Below are 25517 nucleotides of genomic sequence, written 5' to 3'. Positions count from 1 at the left end.
GACGTAAACGATTTAATCTACATCTGAAGTTTTTAAAGTTCATGGGAACCGCAGAATTAAAAAATACATGTCATCTGGTGAATCGCTTACAAATATTGAGGACAGGACATACCTATGCGTAATGCATGTGCCCCTCTTCACAGACTAATGCAAGCCCCTTTTTAGTATCGTGGGAAAATGTTTACCTGCCTGCATGCGTGTTCCACCCTTATATTAATTATAAGTGCAATAAATTACAATCAGTATTTTGATTTTATTCATGCGTGATTGGGTGTTATTGGATCCATTTTAGTTTAATTTGAATTTTTATTTACTGAATTGTCGTATATGTATTTCTGTATAATTTTACATGACTAAGTTCTCAATTATTTGTTTATTTTCTTTGCAAATTTTGAATCGATTTAGAAAATATTTTCGAACCCATAAGGATTACTGTCATATTAATTTTATCAGATTTGAAGGCACTTGTCTTTTCCTCAGAGAAAATAATATTTAGATAGCTCCTATTATATCCACTTCTACATATAAATATGACTTAGATTTTTCATAAGATAATTTTATAAATCTACAGATTATATATATATATATATATATATATATATATATATATATATATATATATATATATATATATATATATATATATATATATATATATATATATATACAATAAATACGAATTTAACGCGAACGAAACTACAAAATTTACTTCTATTGATATACAAATTGTAACTTTAAGCAGTATCACATTATATAAACTAAATTCCACTATATTACATTTAGGAGTACAGAAAAAATATAATAGCTACAAGTAATTTATCCTATTTAAAAACAATTTTAAATGACTCATTCAATAACAAGGTTATAATAGCTACAAGTAATTTATCCTATTTAAAAACAATTTTAAATGACTCATTCAATAACAAGGTTCCAAGTCCACATCACTCAAAGACATCATGTACAGTGTCACCCAATAATAGCCGTAAATACTATATAATATTGTTAAAATATAACTTATCATTGAGCAAATTAATTTAGGACAATGTTGATAAACTCCGATCCCACTAAATCACAAATGTGAAAGTTTTATTTCAATTCTGACATAAATGAATTAATGAATAATTATTTATTGGTAACCACATATGTATAAAATAATTTTTCAGACAAGATTTCTCTGAAAAAACGACAATAATTTTAAACAAGTGCCAAAATGAAGTTTCGTGTCTTTTTGTGAATGATACGTGTCTAAGTCGCTAAGTCTGAATCGATTTTGATAATTATTTTTGGAATCGATAGGTTTATCCGTGTTGAACAAGAGAGGATTATTTTTTTTGGTACTTGACAGTTAAATGTCATTTCTATATAATTGCATGCATTAAGAAACGTTAAATGAGTTAAGACTTAATTAATTTATAATACAAGACGTTGTGTTTATTATGTTCTCGCACTTGAACTCTTGACAATGGCGAGACGAATTCTTATCAAAGGTCATAATTTCATTGTTCACAAACTGAACCGATTGTTACTATATTATATAGTTTACATTCATTTAAAAGTAACAAAACTGTCCAAAACAATAACTCACATTTCTCCAAACCCGTTTCACTTTTCTCCAAGAATTACATTTCTGCAAAATTTCGCAAACAAAAATTTGTTTACCCAAAATTGTGAAAAAAAATCCCCATATAGCAACGCTGCTCCTGCAGCACCGTTCTCTTGCCATTGCTACCAATTATCGGAAACGACAAACAGTAATTCATTAAATTCCCATTATACATACAATAGACAAAAGAAATTTAACTACTGAATTATGAGGTGCGGAGACTCTAATAGTATAAACAAGAATTCCCAAGCCCTCATCCTTCAAATCATCCGAGCATGACGTACAATATGGCCGTCACGGTTCTTAATAGCTAAACGATTATCATTAAGTAAATTAATTTGAGATTTTAAGTTAACTGGTGTAGTGGGAACCTGTTATATGGTCTAGTAAGCTGCTTACTCTACAAGATTATTAAGAACGTTTAACCTATACAATTTAGAATAAAAATTTTGATTGTTCAAATTGATTCGTGATGACTTAGTTTACACATTTCGGATAATTATCTTATTTTCGATAAAATTCTGCATTTATTGCGTCATTATAACAAAATTAAAGTGTTAAATGTATTTTAATTTATTAAAACTTCTAGACACTTCATAATAACTAGTAACTAATAGAAAAAATTGTCGTTTGGTCCCGGCAAAGAATGGGCCACATCTTCCTTTCTCGTGGGTGTCGAAAGACTAAAGGAATTTAACGAGAGATGGACAGCAGCGTCCCTCTTAAAAAGTTTAACTGCGATTACCAACCCACCTACCAAACGTGGCAATAACTGCCAAGGAGAAAGCCTGTGTTCAGCAGTAAGCAATTATCGACTGATATGATGTTGATGAACAAAAAAAAATATTATTTCAAGAAGTTTTATAATCAAACAGAAAGAAGGAGATATTGAAAAGAAAAAAGAAATTATATAGTAAATAATAGATAACTAAACAATAATGCACTACAGTTAAAATAAAAACACTTCTGTCGTTAGATAACCACAAAAATATTTGGTCTTATATTTAAATCACCATTTACTCGAAAAATCTATGTTAATATTGTTTAGTAATTTCAAGTATCCCAAGTATAAAAAATAATTGCTTAGTGAGACGTGTATACTCACCAAAAAAACATAGAATTATGAACAGAATAGATATTATAGGAAATATCTTTAAAGCGTGATATTAAAGTTCTAATAAAAAAGTAATAATAGAGGTCCGTAAAATTGATTTAAAAACCCGCTTACCATATGTTGTACGGGACCATCAGTCGATAACAGACACCCTCACGTATGTTAATGTAATACACCGAGGAATACTTAAAACAGTAAAAATACGTACATGGGGGCCTGAGAAATAAAGTCAAATTATGTTTGCAACCCGCATAGTGATATAAGAGTGTTACTGTGAGCTATTTAAATATTTTATGGCTGGGGGTATGGTTTTTTAATCTATATATAATAATAATAAAAAATCGGTCAAGTGTGAGTTGAACTCACTCACTGAGGGTTTTTGTTTCTTCTTGGTATTACACCGTAATACCAAGAGAAATAAAACCAATTATTAATTACAAGACGAAAGTGTTAAAATGTATTAATTACCCTAAAACTTCAAACATCTTCAACACAGCACTGTGATAGACGTACGGATAAACGGCCGAACAAAGTTGCACCATAAGTTACTTTGTACCTTTTTCATGCGGAACCCTAAAATTAATCATTAAATATGTTGCCAAGCGCAAAACTCGAGAACGATTACATTAATTTAAGATTATTTTTCAAATATTTACGAGGACAAAAAATTGGAAATATTGCTCGGAAAATACATGAAAAACCCAATTTTTCTTTTCCTAATACGAACTGTTTCTAACAGCTTTCAAAGTAAAAAAATGTGACTGAGCTTAGAACAAATTTATGCAGACAAACCGAGAATCAATAGAAATTTAACAATAAATTTATTTATTTAAAACGAAACCAAAGCAATTCAATTCTCAAAGACTATATTTACGGATTAAAATATATTTATCTGTAATTTTGAAATTCTGTAAAAAATTAAAGAAATTATATAAAATCAAACATTTCCTGGAATTTAACAAAATATAAAAATGACGACTTCATTTAAACATATCGATAACCGGTCTTTTATAATATGAAAATCTTGTCTAAATATGTTCTAGACATTTGTATGTATATTTTGTATGCGAATATGATAACCATTTATTTCAAGTCTGGACATAATGATGTCATTGGTGTGCCGGGAGAATCGCGATAGACTTGCAAGTTATCATTTTATATTTTTATGAATACATCATGACATTCTTATATCCATTATTCAAGTAGCCATGTAATACCGACTAAACATGTTCTTAATACCTATTCCTGTATTTTTTATTTATTTAAGGCAAATAGACAGCTATAACAATATATAATTATACACTTAAATAATAATTTAATAGCCACTAAAGTTTGCACAAATGTATAATACAAGTGAAGGAAACACTAAATTAAACAATACCATTGAAAACTACTCGCCGTGTGTGCCCCGGCATAGAATGGGCCGCCCCTACCTTTCCCGTGGGTGTCGTAAGAGGCGACTAAGGACAGTGAGGAATGGCCAACAGCGTCCCTCTTAAAACATCTTTAAAAGCCTAACTGCGGTTGCCAACCCGCCTGCCAAGCGTAGCAAATATTGACAAAACTCTCCTTATGAGGAAGGCTTATGTCCAGCAGTGGACAGCGGCGGAAATAATAATAAAAAATTAAAAACTTTTTTATTATTATTTCAACAAAGTCAATAACAAAACTCAGATGTTAACAAAACCATTCTCAAATTTTTATGTATATTTCTTAATTAAATCACCATTTGTGAGGAAATTTTTATAATTCTTGTTACAATCGATAGAATTTATTTCCGCGTTTATTCCATTTTAATTTTACAGCAATTGGATTGTTTTTTTTTGGCGGTAGGAAGAAAAATCTGTAGACATGACCTTGCATTCTAAAATATATTACTTAAATGATTATGAATCGAATGAAACAACGAGATGATTTATCGGTGCGTTATATTCCTATTTAAAATAAGAATAGCGAGATTGCTTACTAATATTAAAATTATTAAGATTATAATAAAAAAAAAAATGAGAAATCAGAATACAAAAGTGTGCTAATTTTGTAGTTTATGTTTTTGTTTCATATTGATTTCTCATTTTTACCATACAACTATAATACTATACTCATGCTAATGACTTCTGAAGAACATACCTACTCGAAAGTATAAGTTATAGTAATATTAATCCTAGTGATGTTTTTTGGTCGCTACTTCGTACGCATAGATTTCAAATGTAGGGAAACCAATGAATTAGAACACTTCTTGATGGTGTATCAAGGTAAAACAACACAACAGTTTTTAAGAGACATCTTCAAGGTCATAACTGTGAAAACCACATTAAATTTATATATATATATATATATATATATATATATATATATATATATATATATATATATATATATATATATATATATATATATATATATATATATATATATATATAAACAGTATAATATTTTGTACATTTACCAATTTACCTTCCTTCACAATAAAAATTTCAAGTAATCAATGCCAACAAATATTTCTAGACTAAACAACTAATAAATAAATATGTATATGGGAAATGTAAACCTCTTTCATCTAAAACTACCTACATTCTAGCAAAATAAATTCATTTCATTTAAACTTTACAATGCGCCGAAAAAAAATCTATAAACTTAGTAAATGTAAGACTGAAATTTATTCCTACTTGTTAGCATACTTCCAATTTCAAGGAACCCCGTGACGCATTGCGATAGCAAAAACCTCATTTAAATTTACTCACAATCTACAGGTCTATCTCCGGTGAATATATTACGAGTATAATGTGATGGGTCGCAGCCGGCACAGCACGCGCGGGCGCAGCTTTTTCGAACACCTACACATAATTTAAATCGCTTCATTCATCCATTGTAATGTTTTTGCTGCACCACCAATGTGATGTACTGACTTTGATTTTAAATCTCGTGAGTATATTATTCCCAAAATAGCATACATCTATCATTAACTAAAGCTCTGTGACATTTAAAGCTCTGTATTTTATTTAATTGTATTATATAAGGGTGGTATCGGTGGCAGGTCTGATGATCTTTACTACAGGTTTTAACCTATTTCAAACAGCAATTATCTGTATTTATTGTATATTTGTCCAAAATACTAAACCTAAGTTATTAGTAAAGAGACATAAATATATTATTATTATTATCTCCCGTTGGGATAAGTAGACACCCAATTAATCCGATTCAAACTGACCTCTTTCGCTTTTTCCACATTCATAATTCTATTTATATTAACTCGTCAGTTCCGAGTACATTCACTTGTCCCTATTTCAGTATGTCATCTTATCGGACGTAGGTAGTCCTGTCTACCCGATTATCTCTTGGTTCAGATTGGATTATTCATAAATTCTTTCATCACATATCTTTCGTTTCACTGTTCAGACTCAGACTATTTCTATGTGTTGCCGTTATACATACATCATTTCAAATAACCAAGAAAATGGCAGTTGTATGTGATTTAAGATAGAAAACGCGGATAATACAGTATCGATTTTTAGATATAATACACTGTGCAAGTTTAAAAAAGCCTTGATGAACTTTGACACGAATACATGACTGCCCATGTTACTTATTCATGACGGAAAAAATACGTCAACCATTGCAAATATGTCTCGTCTGTAACAAAAGAACTAGGCTCGTAGGGACTTTTGTTCAATAGATGGATCTGAGAAATAATAGGCTCCCCCAATTTCTTGGGGCCCCCTTGTAAGTGTATACATTATTTCTTCTGCCGCGCGTCAAACCAGCTGGTCTATTGATCGCCTTTTTGTCAAAAGAAAAAAAAAATACGTCCTTTAACCACGTGGTAGGAAATTGGACTGGTTTTTTAAATATATATAAGATAGTCGATTAAATATTATTATCTGCACGGCTTCGTGTTAATTCGATGGCCCATAAATTACATATAAATATGAAAGTCGACATCGATCGATACATTATTCATGCGCTAAGTACTATCGTGTATTTATTATAGCGTGTTGTAAAGGAAAAGAATATTCCTGAAATGTCAACGTCGCCGTATAAAAAGTTCAAAGACGAGATAATAAATACATTACCTGCTAGGTGTCATTACACTAGTATCTACATTAGGAGCAGTTGTTACGATCGTGTGAAAGTTGTGCTCTGTCCTGCATTCACCCCAGTTAAATTGATAAATAGAAAACATTACATTAGATAAGGATGGGCAATCATACAATCGATGAATATTGATCGATAATGAGTGTATGGACTATAAATAAAAATCGATATATTTTCATAAAAGTGACGTCATTAAAAAGTATTTGGCCAGTGTAATTGTAACATTTGTGTAACATTTTTTGAAAAAAATTGAGTTGTAAATCAACAAAAATATTTAGGGCCTCATTAGGCCATGTGGTCCCGGCATAGAATGGGCCACCCCTTTCTTTTCCGTGGGTATCGTAAAAGGCGACTAAGAGAACTTAATGGTTGACAGACGGGAAGCAGCGTCCCTCTTAACACTTTGCCAATCGGGAATTCCGTCATGGTTGAAATCTTTGGAACAAAACTAAAATTGTGATAAAAACCTAAATACAAAGAATGGTATTTTTTTGGTCATAAACGCTTTGTAATCCAAACGGTCTTGCCCGTCGTGGTAGGAGGACGTACCTACTCGCTAGTGCAATGACGAGTTTACCTCGTCACCCGTTAGCAACGGTTGGATATGAAAAGACGAGTTAACTGATCACTGCTCAGCAAAGTGTTAAAACGTCACCAAAGCCCAACCCACCTGCCAAGTGTGGCAAATACTGGTGAAACCCGCTAAGAAGGAGGCCTATGTTCAGCAGTGGGCGTTTAACAGCTGACGTGATCATCATATCTACTTCAATGTAAGTTTATCAATATGATTTCACAATTATTGATATTTTTACATAATATAAGACGACCTATTCGAGTTAGGAATGCCTTATTGCAGTACGGAGGCAATGTTGTTTACAACAGATCTCAAATAAAGGGCCGTGTACCCTCGTAACCTACTGGTTTATTACCCCGATTTATAAACGTAAGGGCGCAAGTTCACTATACTTTTTTTTTTATTTGAAATGGTATATTTATGTTCGCTCCGACATTAATATTAGTCCCAGACTCGCTTTATACTACATTTTCAACTATTTTTTGGAGAGAATGCATAAAATCAAGCAGATATGTATTACGTACTGCATAATAGCAAAATTCGACTGTCACGTCTAACGACCCCAAATGAGATTACAGTTGTGAACATATTTAAATATGTCCCAATACCACAAAGAAAATAAAACAAATTCCATTATAAACCACGTTCGTAATTTATCATTTTAATAATTATAGATAATAACTACTTAAATGAAATTCTAATATCGTATTAGATAGTGGTCTTCTCTTAATAAAAGGACCAACATACATATTTTTGATACAAAATATTGTTCTATTGACTTCTAAAAAAAATTATAAAACTAATAAGTAAATTCTGCTCCGCAAAATAAAGTTTCTCAATTCGACTGTTTTTTTTTTTTTTTTTATGTTAAGCTATAAAGCTGATTTTGACCATAAATGAGTTTCTTTTTCAGTGATAACTACATACACATTTAAATTGATTTCTTAAGTAACAATTTACTTTCAGTTATAAAAACGTGTACATTTTAGATACCGTCACTTTGTAAAGATGGTTAATTAAAATAAACACTATCGATAAAGGGACATCACTGGCTAGCACCTTGCCAACCATCTGCCGATGCACGTGAAGCAATTAAGGCTACCTTCGGGGTACCACCCTCCGTCGTGGTCGTTTACCCCGCACTAGCACACAAGGGTGGAGTGGTCATTGTACTCACGGTTCACTCTCACGCTGACTAGGGTTTTGTAATCTTCTTTATAATCATATCAAATAAAAAAATCGGATAATGTTATTTTATTCACATGACTAATAGTAGCATCTTGTGAACACATTTTACTAACGTTTGATTAAAATATTTTATAAATAAAATCAAAATGGATTTTTAAAAGGTAAAAAATAAAAACATTTTGGAAGCGTCCACGATCCTAGGAAATTGGTTTTGTTGAAATTGGTAATTCCAATTTAATTAAATTCTTGTCCAGGACTTGACCCTTCTTTGCATGATTTTTTTATTGGTGAAATCAAAGTCATATAATCAAAGTGATATAATTCATGTTTAAAATTAAAGGAAAAATGGTTAAAACAATAAATTTGACAGCTATTTTTTTTTTCTACAATGGACATTAAAAAATTATGCAGATACAATCAACTTAAGTGAACTTGGTCTTTTATACAAGTTTTAGGCATTCAATTTTATGATGGAAATTTCCACCAGTATGCAAAGAAGGGTTAACATGATTTTCATTCCTGCCGTGACCACGACGTGGTGAAATCCATGTGTCGAAACTTGTAGACATAAATAAAAATATATAACCGTTTCGCATTAAATCGAATACGTATTTAAATACATAAACAACACAATATTTTTTTCTAATTAACGAATTACAATAATAAAAATTGCTAATAAAAACAATTGTTTATTAAAAATAAATAAATAAATGCTTTCGGAAATTGTTATGCTGGCGGGATAGCATACCTGTATTTGATTAAATTAATAAGAAACCATGGGACCATCATGGACGTGACATGAAAGTAATTTTAAATATTTTCCAAAAAGAAATGCTCAATTCACACGTCCGTCGTTTATTCATAATTCTGAACCCGTTTTAATAATAATAATTCCTTCTTCAGTGGATAAGTGTTAACTTCTTAAGACAAAAAAAGCGTATTAAAGTTTCTTACTGGTGGGTAACACGCGCGTGATATCCCTAGTATTAGAAGAGTCCATAGGCTACGGTAGCCCTGTTTACCATTAGACGGGCCGTATGCTTGTTCTCCAGCATAGTAATATAAAAAAAATATAGAATCTGGGCCCTTGTTGATCCCATATGACTGAAGCTGCCTTATTTTAACCAACTTAAAAAAAGGAAAAGATTTGTTACTTCACAATTCCGTTATTTATAAATCGATTTGGAAAACTATTTTTAATTTAAAAGAATATACTTTCAGATTGATCCCGTCGAAATTTTAAGAAAATCAGATTAATCTAGTTCTAATTTTAAAATCAAAGTAACTGATTTTGTCACTACTTAAGTGGGTGCCTTCTTTTGTGGACCAAATTTTGTTTCTTTTACAATCGATGTAATTTAATCCCTTGTGGATCTCATATTAATTTTATGACGATCGAAAATGTCATTTTTCTTTGCGAAGCAAAATCTACATATAGACAGTACCACATTCTAAATTCAAATATTTTCAATCTAGTGTTTCAAATATGACTTGTGTTTAAAAAAAGAATTATCGAACTGGATGCCGAAGTAGCGATGGTATCGCGTAACATACACATACTAAAATACAATCGAGATCCTCTTTTTTTGAAGTCGGTTGTTAATGTTTATCATTATATTTAAATACAGACTAAGATTAAAAAATTCTAATTACAATTTTGATTGATGTCAAAAACTCTACAGATTTAAAAAAATTCAGATATAAGTAATATTATAAAATTACAGCACGTTTTATAATTACTATACCTCAATTATAATTAAATTTTAAAAAACTATAGGACTCACGATCTGTTTCTCAAAGTTTGATATTAGTATTATTATTAAATCATACTTTTAAGTCTACAAAAAACACACTTTGATACAGTATAGCCGCCGAGAATAATAAACCGCAGGTTATGATAATAAAACCCCGAATAGACATGCAAATACACTAATTACTAATCTAAGGAGACGAAGTGAATCTAATTAGGAAGCTATTATTGTCTAAATAAGTAATATTAAAATGTATCAAGGGTACCCAGAATAATGTGTTTACGGCTTATGTGAATATTGATAACAAAGTAAGCTTTGTTCAGACCGGAAATTGGAATAAACTTTGAGGGCCTCTGACATTGGTGTTATCAACGTAGAACCAAATTATTAGACCAAGGCCAAGTTCTAGCGCACTGAGCTAAGCTAACCAAAGTTTTGAATGAAACCGCCGTTCATGAGTTCATTCAAGACGCGTGTTGATTTACTATTTGCGAATGCCAGTCCGCCCACTCAATAAGGCTGTTTTAGTACACTTGTCCGCATTTTAGAGGTACTGTAATAGGTTTGAGTTTAATTTTTTTTTTCGCTGCCGTATTTTTATTCTTTTTTTTTTTATTACGAAAACTTTGGATCACTTTCTCATATACTCATATTTCGTATACGTTCACGTAAAAAAATTTAGACATTTTTTATAACTGGGTATATACTTTGGGTTTGCCCGTTTGAATTAAGATATAAAGTTTCTCATATCTTACTCTAGGGTATGATCTATCCACGTACAAAATTAATACTAGATACCTACTTAGATTTAAACACTTAGCAAATAGCAAGTTTTTTTTTTTATATATCATACAAAGTCTAAACTATTCAAATTTCGGGTCTAGAATACCGTTTATGGGCCTTATAACACATTAACGTACAGACAGTAAGGGTTGACAGCGTGTGGTAACAGGTTATGGTCCCGCGGAACCTGTTATTTTCTGCTTCTGATGGAATTTCAAGAAATCCTTTCTTATCGGGCTGGAAAAGAACGCCCGCACAAAATTTTAAACGCATACCATACTCAGTACTGATTTGGCTGTACATTAATTTAAGCGTTCAACTTTTAATCATAAATCCAATTAATAGTGATAATAAGAATGTAAACTAATATTAAAAATATGAAAGATTGTTTTTTTTATACCACCGAGATGGCAAACAAGCATACGGCCCACCTGATGGTAAGCGGTTACCGTAGCCTATAAACGCCTGCAATACCAGAGGTATTACGTGCGCGTTGCCGACCCTGAAGAAACCTCTTTACCCCCCTTTTGAAAAACCCCATGCTGTAGTCTCTTTGTAAAGATACTACATTTTTTTTAAATGGGTGATATGGTGACCCCGCATGCGGTATCGGTATACACCGGTGGGGCACCAGTGAGAGATGATAGATGAGGATGAAAGCAGGTCAGTTAACCCATCCTAACAAATTCAACTAGAAAGTGAAAGGGATTGTTAGTAATGGAGTCTAATAGCCCCATTACTAGCAATATACCCTTTCAGGTTCTCTCTGGAAACCATCATGTTTAATTCTTGTCGAATTCATTATGGTGGACCAACTGACCTGCATTCATTCTCACCTATCATCTTCTACTGGTGCCTCGTCGGTGTATTCCGATAGCACGGGCGGGGTTACCATTCCATTCACAAATTAAAAAAAAAAAAAAAAAAACAGAAAAGAAGATATCCCTACACTATCTACCTGTGCCAAGCCGAGATGATTCGCTAGTGGCCTATATCTTGTATTCACAAATACAACATGTTTAATGCAATCCCCGCGAGCAATTTTTCAGCATATATCTATATAATTACTGGTATAAAAATAAATTTTTGAAGCCGATGATACTTGAACATTGAAAATTATTTTGTTTTCCTATCTCTTGATGACGTAAACCCATAAGAGTTTAGGTGGGCCTGTCGCAAAGTATATTGTACGTGAGGCCTTGATATTGTACGTTTCAAGGTTTCGAAAAGCACGCAGGATAATCCGCGCAAGTTGAAGGCCGAATTTGTCGGTCGGTGTATTCAAATTCGCCGGTTCACAACATTATAATACCGTGTTCAAGAATCTATTGGCATATTTGGTGTACGGGCCTTATAACTGGCTAACATGTAACATTTTTTTTCTATATTTAGCACCATTACTAAAAAAATCTGCTTACTAATATTATATAATATGTCAAAATGGTTTTTTATAGGTGATAATGAAATAGTAACCCACGCTATCTGTATACACCGGCGGGGTACCAGTGAAGGATGATAGATGAGGATGAAACAGGTCAGTTAGCCCATCGTGACGAACTCAATAAGAATTGTTCACGATGGTTTCCAGGGGGAACCACGTGGAGGTTGACCTGATAGGGCATATTGCTAGCAATGGGGCTGTCAAACTCCATTGCTAACAATCCTTTCCGCACTGTCAAAATGGGTTTGTTTGTTTGTTACCCCCTATAGCTCCTTAACAGTTTAACCGATCACTATAAAATTTAGCATACACATACTATACCTATGCAATGGAAAAGAATATAGGCTACTTTTTATTTCCCCAATTAAAACCAATTCTGTTCCAAGTTCCCAAAACTTTTTATTTCGGTCACTAAACAAATCCCAAACATACACGGACAAAGTCAAAAGTAAAGGCTAGTTTAATAATAAAACAGACAAGAGTCAATAACCTGTACCTAAAATAATACACAATGAATACAAAAACCTTTAAATTTTAGCCTTAATAAAAGTTGTTTAACTTTTAGACTTTCGCGCTGCATGTTTTATGGTTTACTAGCGATCCGCCCCGGCTTCGCACGGGTGCACATTACATCACATCACATCAGAAACCTCTAAAATTATCAGTGTTTCTCCACTATATTATGCATGTATTATACATATAAACCTTCCTCTATCTATTCAAATCACTCTATCTATTAAAATAAACCGCTTCAAAATCCGTCGCGTATTTTTAAAGATTTAAGCATACATAGGGACGGACAGACAGCGACAGCGACTTTGTTTTATACTATTATGGTTTATAAAAGACGGAAATTAACGCGATCATTTTTTTTTTATATAATTTAGAATGGCAAACAAGCTGACGACCCACCTGATGCAAAGTGGTAACCGTCGCCTATAGACATGAGCAGTACCACGCATGTAACAGAGTATACTGTTTCGCCCAAGATACCCCCCATGCGTTGCCATTCCTGAGGACTCAGGTGTTATTCTCTGTACCCAGTAAATTCACAGCCATATCCCTCCCTTCAAACCGAAACACAGCCATGCAAAGACAACTGCTTTACAGTTGAAACACGTTTTTTAATGGTTGATAATGAAATAATAACCTTGCTTGCGCTATCGGTATTCGCTGGCGGGGCATCAGTGAGGGATGATGGGCGAGGATAAAAAGGCAGGTCAGTTAGCCAATCGTGATGAGTACACCTGCAATTTAGCACGATGGTTTTCAGAGGGGACTATTTGGAAGTCAACCTGACGAGGTATATTGCTAGCAATGGGACTGGTACTCCGCATTACTGGGGGAAAGGGATTGTTAGCAATGGAGTTTGATAGCCCCATTGCTAGCAATATGCCCTATTAGGTCAACCTCCACGTGGTTCCCCCTGGAAACCATCGTGAACAATTCTTGTTGGATTCGTCACGATAGGCTAACTGACCTGCTTCATCCTCATCTATCATCCTTCACTAGTGCCCCGCCGGTGTATACCGTTAGCGCGGGTGGGGTTACCATTCCATTATCACACATTAAAAAAAAAGTCCGCATTACTAACTACCCCTTTCCCCCTAATGAACCAAATTAAACCGCAATTCTGGAATCATAAGAGTATATAATTATTTATTTATTTATGTCAAACACGTAGGTAATTGGGCGAGGATATTTTTATATCTGTCAATATTTCAATTCCTACATTACAGATTAGACTTCACAAAATTCTGACGCTGACGTCACAGGTTCTCAAATTTATTTCGCCCACCACCCTCTTCAAATATTTATGCAAATGTTAAATATTTTTATCCAATCCCTGTATTACAGATGCGTCTTTGATTGTAGCCCAGCACCGGCCCTATTTTTTTACGCAAATGACTATCAATGCGGTATTTTTATATCGGTCAATATTCCAATTTCTTGACTACCGAAGCATTTACGTCACGGCCTTTAAAATTTATTTCACCTACCACCCCACATTGAGATTTTTATACAAATGGCAATATTTTGACATCGTAGGTTCTCAAACTTTTTCGTCCGTCATTCACCATTCATATTGTAATTAGCCACATTATCTATCTTTTTACTTTCTTTAAATAATTTACTGATTATTAGTAATGGGATTTAACAACCCCATTGCTAGCAATACACCTTATCCGGTCGACCTCCTCGCGTTTCCCCCGGAAACTATAGTGGTTAACTTTTGAGGAATTCGTCACGTTGGGCAAACTAACCTGATTTCATCCTCACTGGTGCCCCGCCAGCGTATACCGATAACGCAGGCGAGGTTACCATTCCATTCTCACCCCATTAAAATAATATATCTATCTACCTACAACGTGTAGCGATGTATTTACTGCGCATAGTGTGATAGATAAAGTATAAATGTTACATGTACAATTAGGTCGTTAGTTACTTATCTAATAAAACATTGGAAGATAGTAAAAACATCTTATTATGAGCTGCCGTCAAGAAAATAATATTAACAAAAATTTAAGTACCGACCTACTTTAGGTGGTTAAATAAGTATATAACGCATTGTATAGATAGGTACTTGAGTATGCTGGTTGGTAGTTTGGGTGCCAAATTAATGGACTCTAGTTTCCGACAGGAAGTAACCTTTCTCCGTATCTATCTGTGGTATTATAGCTCCCAAAGTAGTGGTTCGATTTCAATGGGTTTTTTTTTTTTGCTAGAAAGTACACCATCACAGTAATTAAGATCAAAAACAATATTACAACTAAAAACATGAGTTTAGATGTAGTCATAAGATGTAAATACATATATCTACCTATTTTCACTATTACAATTTTTTTTATTAGGAATTTAGCAATAAAAAAATAAACTTAACAATTCAATAGCTAAATGAGTTTATTTATTATTTTTTGTGAGGTATGATATTTTTTTATAAATAAGGAGGTAAAATTGTATGTAATACGAGAATAATATTAAAATGATCAAAACAAAACTCACTTTCTGCGACGACCGACGGTGGTGTTTTCAGTGTTCTCGCCCAGAAAGTTGAAGGATTCGCCAAAAATCCGATATTGTAAATCTTCTCCGTCATCAATTTGATATTGCATCTCTCACAACAATTACGGGGCGTTATGAATAAATGAACCACCCTTTTGTTTACTTAACTTTAGAATCATCGTTATTGAAAATGTTAGGCATTTCACTTGATTGTAAACATTGAACATAACCTCAAAATTTTCCCGCCAATATTTAACATTTATTTTTATTTTAACTTTTTTTTTTTAATGCAGAGAACGCGAACGAATCACGGCTGTAACGCGCGCGAAGCCGGACTGACTGAGAAGCCGAGCCGGCTCGGAAGGCCGACGGATCGCGGTAGGTAACGAGGGGAGTTGTCGCCGTCCTCGTCTCGCTGCGGGTTGTTTCATAATGGTCGAAGAATTCCGAACTTATTATGCTATTTTGTTAATTCTCATTTCATTGCGGGGTGTAATATAGACTTTATGTGTAGAGTAATAATATTATATTATCTGTGATGCAGGTGAACTAATAAAGGTACCTACTTAATTGGTAACATTTTTCTTTATGACTGATATGATATATACCTACCTACTTCGTAGTTAAGTATCATTCAAATCGAAGATATACAATTAGTAATTAGAGTACCAACTATTTAAAAAAGGAGAAAGGAAGTGTATATGTGTGAGAGATATATATGTATACGCTGTCAGGTCGACCTCCGCATGGTTCCTCTTGGAAACCATAGTGATAAATTCTTGTCGTATTCACTACGATGGGCCTACTGACCTGATTTCATCGGTGGAAAAGGTATTGTTAGTAATACAGGGTGTATTGCTAGCAATCAGGTCAACCTCTACGCGGTTCCCCCTGGAAATCATTGTGGTATATAGTGGTACAATCTTGGGACCTTTTAATTGATATAAATATAAATTAAAGGGTCCCAAGATCGAATATTGGAGTCATAGCCTTAATTTAATATTTTTTCTAAAATTCATATTTGCATTATTTAAAAATTATCATTTATTTCACACTTCGGAAGGATCGAAAAGCTGTCGTCCGGTAAGACAAGTCAGAAACTCTTATATGTAACTAAAATATAGAACAGAGGGCCTACCACGAAATATTTTCCAAAATGTTTAAAGCCAAACGAAACCCAATTTTGATGTCAAAAAGACTGTGTGTACACTGTTTAAAAATATTAAAATTTGGACTATTAAAGAAGAATTTATGACGAATGAAATGTTAAGCACCATTTACTGGACAGATTTCTGTACGAACAAAAATAAGAAACTGAGTCCGAAAATTCGGAATTTCATTTCGTAGTAGACCCGCAGATTGATTAACAGGCACCCTGTCAGCCCAACCCAGAAACTCAGTTGTTCGTCGTAGAAAAAAACTGCTGTTGGAAATCGACGATTTTAAACAGAATATTGTAATACAGGTCCCATTTCCAAGCACTTAAAAAAAAATTAATTCTGCGACAGCAATATCGCGCGTATAGCAGTGTCGCGTCCATAACCTAGGGTAAACATAACCAGTTAACATCGGGCAAGCTGTATGCTTGTTTGTTCATAACATATTGGTTTTTAATTATCCTAATATTAATAAACGCGAGTTTTTTAAATAGCTTAGAGCAGAAATGCTAATTTTGTTATACTTTTAATTCATAAATTAAATAATATCATATACACCGTAACTAGACGATGACTGTGCATGGGAGGTACTGTAGAAAAAAATATACGAGAGAGTCTTAATAAGAGCAAAACAAACCAAATTTTTTTTTTTTAATTTTACGTCTGCCTATATGTTTGTTCTGGCGTCACACAGTACCAGTTCTTTATATTTGAAAATTGTCATAATATTCTAGAACGATCTACCCGCTGACGTTGATGTTTTATTCCACTTTGTGTTTGCTGGAAGAGAACTCTTTTAGAGTTAAGCTCGCCTTTGTTCATTACTTCCTGTATCACATTTTTATGTATTATTATGTATTAGTGTGTACAATAAAGTAAAAATAAATAAATGTTTTTTTTTTTTTAATGGCTGATAATGGAATGATAACCCCGCCTGCGTTATCGGTATACAGTGGCTGGGCACCGGTAAGGTAATAGCTGAGGATGAAAGAGCAGGTCAGTTAGCCCATCGTGATGAATACACCTCGAATTCAGCACATTGGTTTCCAGGGGAGACTACGTGGAGGTCGACCTGATGGGGTATATTGCTAGCAATGGAACTGATAGTTCACATTATTAACAATCCGTACCCCCATAAATAAATGTTTAAAGGCTAAAGCAACAGACTATTACAGTCATAATTTTAAAATACGAGATTATAAAACAACATACAGAGGTCAAATAAATGACATCACCATCATTATTTGTAAAAGGAACAACATTCGTACAACGAACAAAACGTATCTACCACATACACGATAAGCGATACTGATACTTAAATACAATATCATAAAGTAAAAGGTCCCGACGTTATCTGAATACATTAATATTTTTTCGCGTTAAAGTGTAAACCTCCATCCCAAATAGTACCTTCAGGGTGGGGTAACGGATTGGTAGTAATGCGGACTACCAGTCCCATTGCTAGCAATATATCCTGTCAGGTAGACCTCCACGCTGTCCCCTCTGGAAACCGTGCTGAATTTCAAGTGTATTCATTACCTAAATTTTATGACGATTTATCGAGCCATTAAGACGCTAAGCAGTAACAAACGAACAAACTCACTTTTATATTTGATGTGAAAGTATTACTTATTGTTATAGTATACACGTACTATGAATAGGCCATGAAAAAGAATATCTATTGTCCTTTTCTTTTGCACTAATTTTTAAATTTTATAGACAGTGACAAAACACCGTAATAGTTAAAGTAGGTTTGTAAAGCGTTTTAGTTTTTTATTAATAAGGAGGTATGTGTTCATTTGAAATGCACTTAACATCAAAATTCTGAAGAAAGAAAAGATTGACCTCAGTTTGAAATATATATATTATAGGCTGATTCTGAAACGCCTAACAGATATTTTAAAAAAAGGAAAAATTAAAATGCAGGATAAATGGTGCCTCTTTCCGTAATTTCCGTCAGTTTTGTAAAGAATGAATAGTTAAGTATATTTATTTAGTAATCATTCGATGTTGGACGAAACTGTAAATAAAACTAAACTTTGCAGACACTGATTAAGAATACCGGTGGTACTCTCTCTACAATTGCAGTACATACAGTATAGGAATCATTTAACATCAAGCGATCAGTGAGATTAATTGCCATTCCAAATACAAAAAAAAATATAAGTTTTCATTAAAAATAAATAAATAAAGAAACATGGTGAAATCAAATATAGGTTCAAGAGATTTATTTTTTCAAGGTACATAGTATATAATCAGGGTCTTCAAAATAGAGACGTGAGTACAAGACCGTCAAAATAGACAGTTTTGCAGACGTTCATCAGGTAGGCCCTATGCTCGTTTGCCACCTCAGTGGTATAAAAAAATCCTGTAATATGTCTTTTTAGAGAGTCATTTTTACAGAAGATTTAAAAAAAATCAGGTATGTCTAGAAGGGCCGTAGCTAGACCCAAGTTTAAGGTAAGGCAAAGGAACTTTGTGGTAGGGCAAAAGCCATAAGTAAATAACTTTGAAAAAGCGAATGTGTCTAATTTTCTTGGGACCTTTCATTTTAAGGTAGGACATTGGGCGTTTTAAGGTAGGGCATTACTCCTCATTGCCCCTCCCCCTACTACGGCCATGTATGTCTAGGATAGACTCAGACAGTTTATTATAAAAACTTACACAATTTCGCAAGAAGGAATTATATAGAAACTAGTAATTCTGTATTTATGTGCAAAATCATTTATGCATGTACCTATCCACGCCTTTATAGTTTCAAAGCAGCGATATATTAAAAATCTATATAAAAACTCACTCTTGTTTGATGATAACATAATCTTCCTCCGCTTCTGTAGATAGTTTCGCTTGCAAATTTTTCAATTTCTCGATCTGAATCTGCATGTGCAATTTGGTGTCATCCTCCATGCTGAAAGAAAAATAACAATGAGACTAATTAAGACTAGTGATCCGACCCGACTTCGTGCGGGTAGATGGAATGTTCATAAATAATATGCGTATGTCACTCGCTATTAATGCAGCTTTCTATGGGTGATAGAATTTAAACAATTTGATTTTTTTTTATACAACTTAGAATGGCAAACAAGCTGACGGCCCGCCTGATGGAAAATGGTAACCGTCGCCTATAGACATGAGCAGTACCATGGACATAACAGAGTATACTGTTTCGCCCATGATACCCCCTATGTGTTGCCATTCCTGAGGACTCAGGTGTCATTCCTCTGTACCCTGTAAATTCACGCCATATCCCACCCCTCAAACTGAAGTAGTAATTAAAAAAAAGGCCTAAATGCCTTTTTTTATAATATACATATTATTTTATGCCTGTTAGTTGTCTAGTACCCACAGCAGAAGTTCTATCAGTTTAGGACTAGATGACTTTGTGTAATACGGCCAGTAATTTCATCATCATCATCATGATCATCATCATACCAGCCGTTAACTGTCCACTACTAAATATACTGTAAGGCCTCTACCGTAAGGGAGGTTTTGCCAGTAGTTGTCACGCTTGGCAGGCGGGTTGACAATCGCAGATAAGCTTTGGCAATGTTTTAAGAGGGACGCTGCTACTCATTTATCGAACAGTAAATTCCATTAGTCGCCTCTTACGACACCCACGAGAAAGGGAGGTTACTTAATAATATTTCTTTGTTTAAAATTCCCAGCAGTGGGAATGTTAACAGAATTTTTTAAAAATGAGTGTTGATGAAATCATGTTGTAACAAATTCAATGGGAATTCTAGTGAATTCGATGGTTAATGATGGTTCGATGGTTTCCAGGTGAGCCTGGATGGAGATCGATCTAATATTACATATTACTAGTGATTTAATTATTACTAGGAGTTTCCCCATTATGAACAATTCAATTTTCACCCATTAAACCTAATAAAAACTTAATATAGTCACTGTAGTCAATATGAACCCTAAAAAATATAACGCGGGAATATGTCACTCTTTATCACATTATAGCAATATACCCTGTCAGGTCGACCTCCACACGGTCCTCCTGGAAAATATCGTAATAAATTCCTAGTGAATTTCCTACGATGGACCAAATGACCTGATTTCATCCTCCACTTATGCCCATTATTTATTCATTAAACTTTAATACACCTAATGTAAATGGCGGACATAACATCATATGGCGTTATCTGCCATTCGACTGTAAACAGGAATACCAGAAAATATAATTGACCTTTACTATCATAATATTATACATCATTAGCATAGTCGGAGGCGCCATTCCATCTACATTCATAAAAAAAAATTGGACTGTACTTTTTATGTCACTAAGATGGTAAACAAGCATATGGCCCACCTGATGGTGAGCGGTTACCGTAGCCTATGAACGCCTGCAATACCAGAGGTATTTCGCGCGCGTAGCCGACCCTGAAGAAACCTCTTTATTCCATTTTTTAAAAATCTTATGCTGTAGTCTCTTAAAAAAACCTCGACAGGAAATCATCTTCGTGTTTTAATCTAATTTGAGCTGCCGAATGTTTTGGCTGGATTCATAATCAAAGTGTTTACGGAAGTTTGCTAAATCTTCATCGACCTGCACGCGGTCCCCCATGGAAAGCATCGTGGCTGATTCGTGATGAATTCATCACGATGGGCTAACTAACCTGCTTTCCTCATCATCATCCCTAACTTGTGCGTCGCCTGGGGGGAAAGAGATTGCTATTAATGGCGACTAAGAATCCCATTGCTAGCAATAAACCCAACCAGGTCGACCTCCTCGCGGTTTCCCCTGGAAACTATCATGGTTAATTCCAGATGAATTCATCATGATGGGCTAACTGGCCTGTTTTCATCCTCATCGATCACCATTCACTGGTGTCCCGCCAGCGTAACCCGTTAGCGCAGGCGGGGTTACCATACCATTTTCACACATAAAAAAACCTATCATCATATCATATCTATTAAAATAAATAATATAGACTATAGACCTATTTATACAGTTAGGTGTTTTATTGTATTATCTTTATTTATTTAATGACATTTAATAATTTAATTCTATTTTAATGTTTATCAAACACAAAGCATGCTGTGGTTGCCTTCAAATGTAAGAACAGTTAGATCTAAAGTACCAGTGTATTGTATTAAAATGTTTCGCTGTATCTTATGTTGGTGGTCCTATAAATAAATAAATTTGTTCCACAGAAATTAAGTGTGCGAAGCAGCAGTAAATAGAGAATCTAAACGTCTCAAATAATATTATCAAGACGAAAGATTGAGGTTTTGCTAGTAATATAGAACTCAAAATATACTCAATCGATTCTAAAAATTCTTTCATCTATAGAAAGCTATACATTTGCGACTAACATGCGCTGTATTTTCGGGTAGCTAGTTCTTAGTAAAACATCAATATAACAAACGAAACTTACGCGTAATACAGTTATTAAAAACCTGAGGGCCTACCATGAAATATTTTCCGAAATTTCGGGGACGAACGAAACAGAAATTTGATATTAAAATTATATAATACATGCCGTTTAAAATTATTAAAAATGTTGAAATATCGTCCCTCTGGACTATTAGGATAGGATTAATGATGTACAAAATGTTAAGCTCCATTTGCTGGGTTGATTTCGGTACGAACAAGAACACGAAATTGAGCCCGAAATTTCGGAATTTCATTTCATGGTAGACCACCTGTTAAGTTATCGAACAACTCTGGTAGTGCCATAAATCGAATTAAATAAAAAAAAAAATAAGTAAAATTTTGAGGTAGGTGGGTTATTTATTAAAATCAAATGTCGTATCCCCTAAATACGTATCTAATTTGGGGTCCTAACTAAATTGATTGATTGATTGTCAGTAACGGGGACTAGTAACCCCATTGTCAGCAATATACCACCAAAACGAAATCGTCACGATGGCCAACCTCGTTCAATTTTCAACCTATTAAAAAATACATACCTACCTGCATTTAATACAAATTCGATATAAATATCTATCTACCTAAAAAAACGGTAGGGGGAAAAGGTTTGTTAATAATGGGATCTAACTGTCCCACTGCTAGCAATACACCCCATCAGGTCGACCTCCGCGCGATTCCCCGTAGACACCATCGTGCTGAATTCCAAGTATACTCATAACAATGAACTAACTAACCTGCTTTTTCATTCTCACCTAACATCCCTCACTAGAGAGGAAGATTGTTAGTAATGGGGAGGTTAGTCCCCATTGCTATCAATATATCCTATCAAGTCGACCATCACGCGGTTCCTCCTGGAAACCATCGTGACTAATTCATCGTTGAATTCGTTACGATGGGTTAACGGACCTGCCTTTTCATCTTCACCCTCACTGGTGTCTCGCCAGCGTATACCATTAGCGCAGGCAGAGTTACCATTTCATTATCACCCATTAATTAAAAAAAACGTAAACAATAGTACTTAACCTATTCCTAAAGGATGGAAGGAATTGTTAGTAAAAGGGCTATCAGTTCCCACTGTTAGTAATATATTTTAATATCGACGATACGCAATTTTCCATGAAAATCATCATGTTTGGTTTCTGGTCAATACGCCACGATGGACCAATTGACCTACATACGTTGTCATAAAACGATGGTAATGAAGAATGTGGATGAAACCATACTCCACTGGTGCCCCGCCATTGTAAACCATTGGGTGGGTGGACGATTCCATTTTCATAAATAAACAAAACTGGTAATGACAAGTACGAATTAATTTGACCTGGATTTGTGTTACTGAACTACTCGAAAACCTATCCACAAAGACAAAAGCACGAATATGATTCAATGCGGAAAAACAGAAGGAAACATTGTTACTAGTTTTATATTTATCTAATAAAAATAACGGCACGACAGAGTTCACGTTGGTTGCATAATCGTAATGGACGTCGACATTGAACCATATTAGTGCTCGAACGATACTGAGCGTAGGTAATCAAAACAAACGATGATTCTAACTTCAATACGTTAAAAATCGTCTTTCTTATTTTTTTCTTAAATTACCTTCTTCTACATTCCGTTTTCCTAATTACCTTTCAAAAAATAGAATCCGTTAAATATTCGAAGTTCCAAATTCGAAGTAAAAACGTTATGGATAACGGTGTTGCGAACAATCTATCAAATAAGGCAATTAGAAGTCCAGTTCAGTTCGCAGATCGGTAGAGACACATATAAACTAATTTAGACTGAACAAATAGATAAGCAAATCAAAATTTATATAAAAGGAAAGCAAATTTGTGGTTATATTCATACAGAATGACGACATTATCGATCGACAACATACCTTGCACATTCATTATTCTCCATAAAATCTTCCTATTGAGAGAATAAAGGTAAAAATTAAATTCTTTATCAATTAAAATAAACCGATCAAATGTAAAAATTACTAAAAATTGCACACAAATCGAAAAATAAATATTCTTTTTGTACAAATTTATACACGATTCGTTAACATTCGTTACAATCAAAAGATATCATAATATTTTTACCCGTCTCTCTCGTACCATCGGAGGATAAAATGAATAAGAAAGAGAAACCCAAATAGAAATTCTACAAACCAGAGCCAAGGGCCGCCATTTTGAATGTAAATAAAGTAAAACTTGATATCTATGGTTTTAAAATTGCTAGTATAAAAAAACAAAATAAATTTATAATTTCAAAAATAAAATTACCGTAAATACGTCAATAATTTATGAAATTAAATTCCATACTTTCATCATATAATAAAAGAAATATATAATAATAATAATAATAAAAATATTCCTAGAAGACACACTGCCTCTGTTACTATCGGACCGGCTGTCTAATAACAATTGCTACCAATATCGAAGTCTTAGGAGCATGTTAGATTGCTAAACGGAAATAGTGAAGCGTATATTATATTATTATTAGGAAAATGAACCCGAAAATGAATTTTTCCATCTTATTAATTTTACAAGTAAAAAAAAGATACTTATTTAATTTAACCGGATCTTCGTGTACGGAGCCCATTATAAAATATGTTCCTGTATACTCCAAATGTCAGTTAGTGGTTTGTGTGAAACTGTATATATAGAATCCTATTTTATTTTGTTTAATTGTTTATTTTACTATTTCTTAAAAAAAAAAAATTTGTCTTGTGCTCCATCTTAAACTAATAACATTATTAACAAAGAAACTAATTAATGAAAGCATAAAAGGGCAGCAAATCCCGGATCTTTGATACTGGGAAGCCTACAAAAACATCAATTTTCCTAATTCATATCCATATACTTTGCTATGTATGTTTATTTAAGTTTAATGTTTGCACTTTATTATCATAATCATCATCACATCAGCAGTTCACTAACCACAGCCGAACATATGCCTCTCACATAAGGCGGTAGTTTGCCAGTAGTTTCCACGCTTGGAAAACAGGTTGCTTACTGCAGAATCAGGCTTTAGTAAAGTATTAAGAGGAATGCTATTGCCCAACCTTCGATCATTTAGTTTCCTTAGTTACCTCTTACGATGCCTACAAGAAAAGAAGCCCTGTTTTTTAGGTAGGTGTTCTTAGATTAACATTATTAATATATAAAATATCTATACTTCTGTACTTAATATTATAAAACGGTAAATTTGTGAGTTTCGATGTTCGGAATGTTCTCCGGTACTGCTTCAATCAATTTTTAGCTTTACAAAAAGTTTGCGACAACAATATCTAAGTTTAATATTAAAATGGGTTTATGTAAAAGTAAAATAAATGTAACAAGATTGTAAGATAAGAAGATAAAGTTTGGATACAGGTTTAAGTATATTTTACAAATTCCTATAAAAACAAATAATTAAATCAAAATAGAAATTTTAGGGCG

At 33.6% G+C, this 25517-nt stretch overlaps 1 protein-coding gene across 4 annotated transcripts in view; it reads right to left on the bottom strand.

The window, feature by feature from the left end:
* Positions 1-24165, bottom strand: part of LOC113509333 (myb protein) — a 72034-nt gene extending 47869 nt beyond the window's left edge. For 2 of the 4 annotated variants that reach the window (XM_052895042.1, XM_052895040.1), the window contains exons 1-2: positions 23972-24164; positions 19504-19614 (exon numbers count right to left, since the gene is read on the bottom strand). In XM_052895042.1, the coding sequence (XP_052751002.1) occupies positions 19504-19614; positions 23972-23994 (134 nt within the window). In that variant the 5' untranslated portion in view covers positions 23995-24164. Of the gene's footprint in view, positions 1-15549; positions 15970-19503; positions 19615-23971 lie in introns of those variants that run through there. The other 2 variants (XM_052895038.1, XM_052895039.1) reach the window with 2 other exon arrangements.
* Positions 24166-25517: the final 1352 nt, after the last annotated feature.

The sequence above is a fragment of the Galleria mellonella genome, unplaced genomic scaffold (genome assembly GCF_026898425.1).
Source record: "Galleria mellonella isolate WM207_F2 unplaced genomic scaffold, CSIRO_AGI_GalMel_v1 utg264, whole genome shotgun sequence".
NCBI lineage: Eukaryota > Metazoa > Arthropoda > Insecta > Lepidoptera > Pyralidae > Galleria > Galleria mellonella.
The sequence above is the reverse complement of the archived record's forward strand: the minus strand, read 5'-3'. Positions and strand labels throughout refer to the sequence as shown.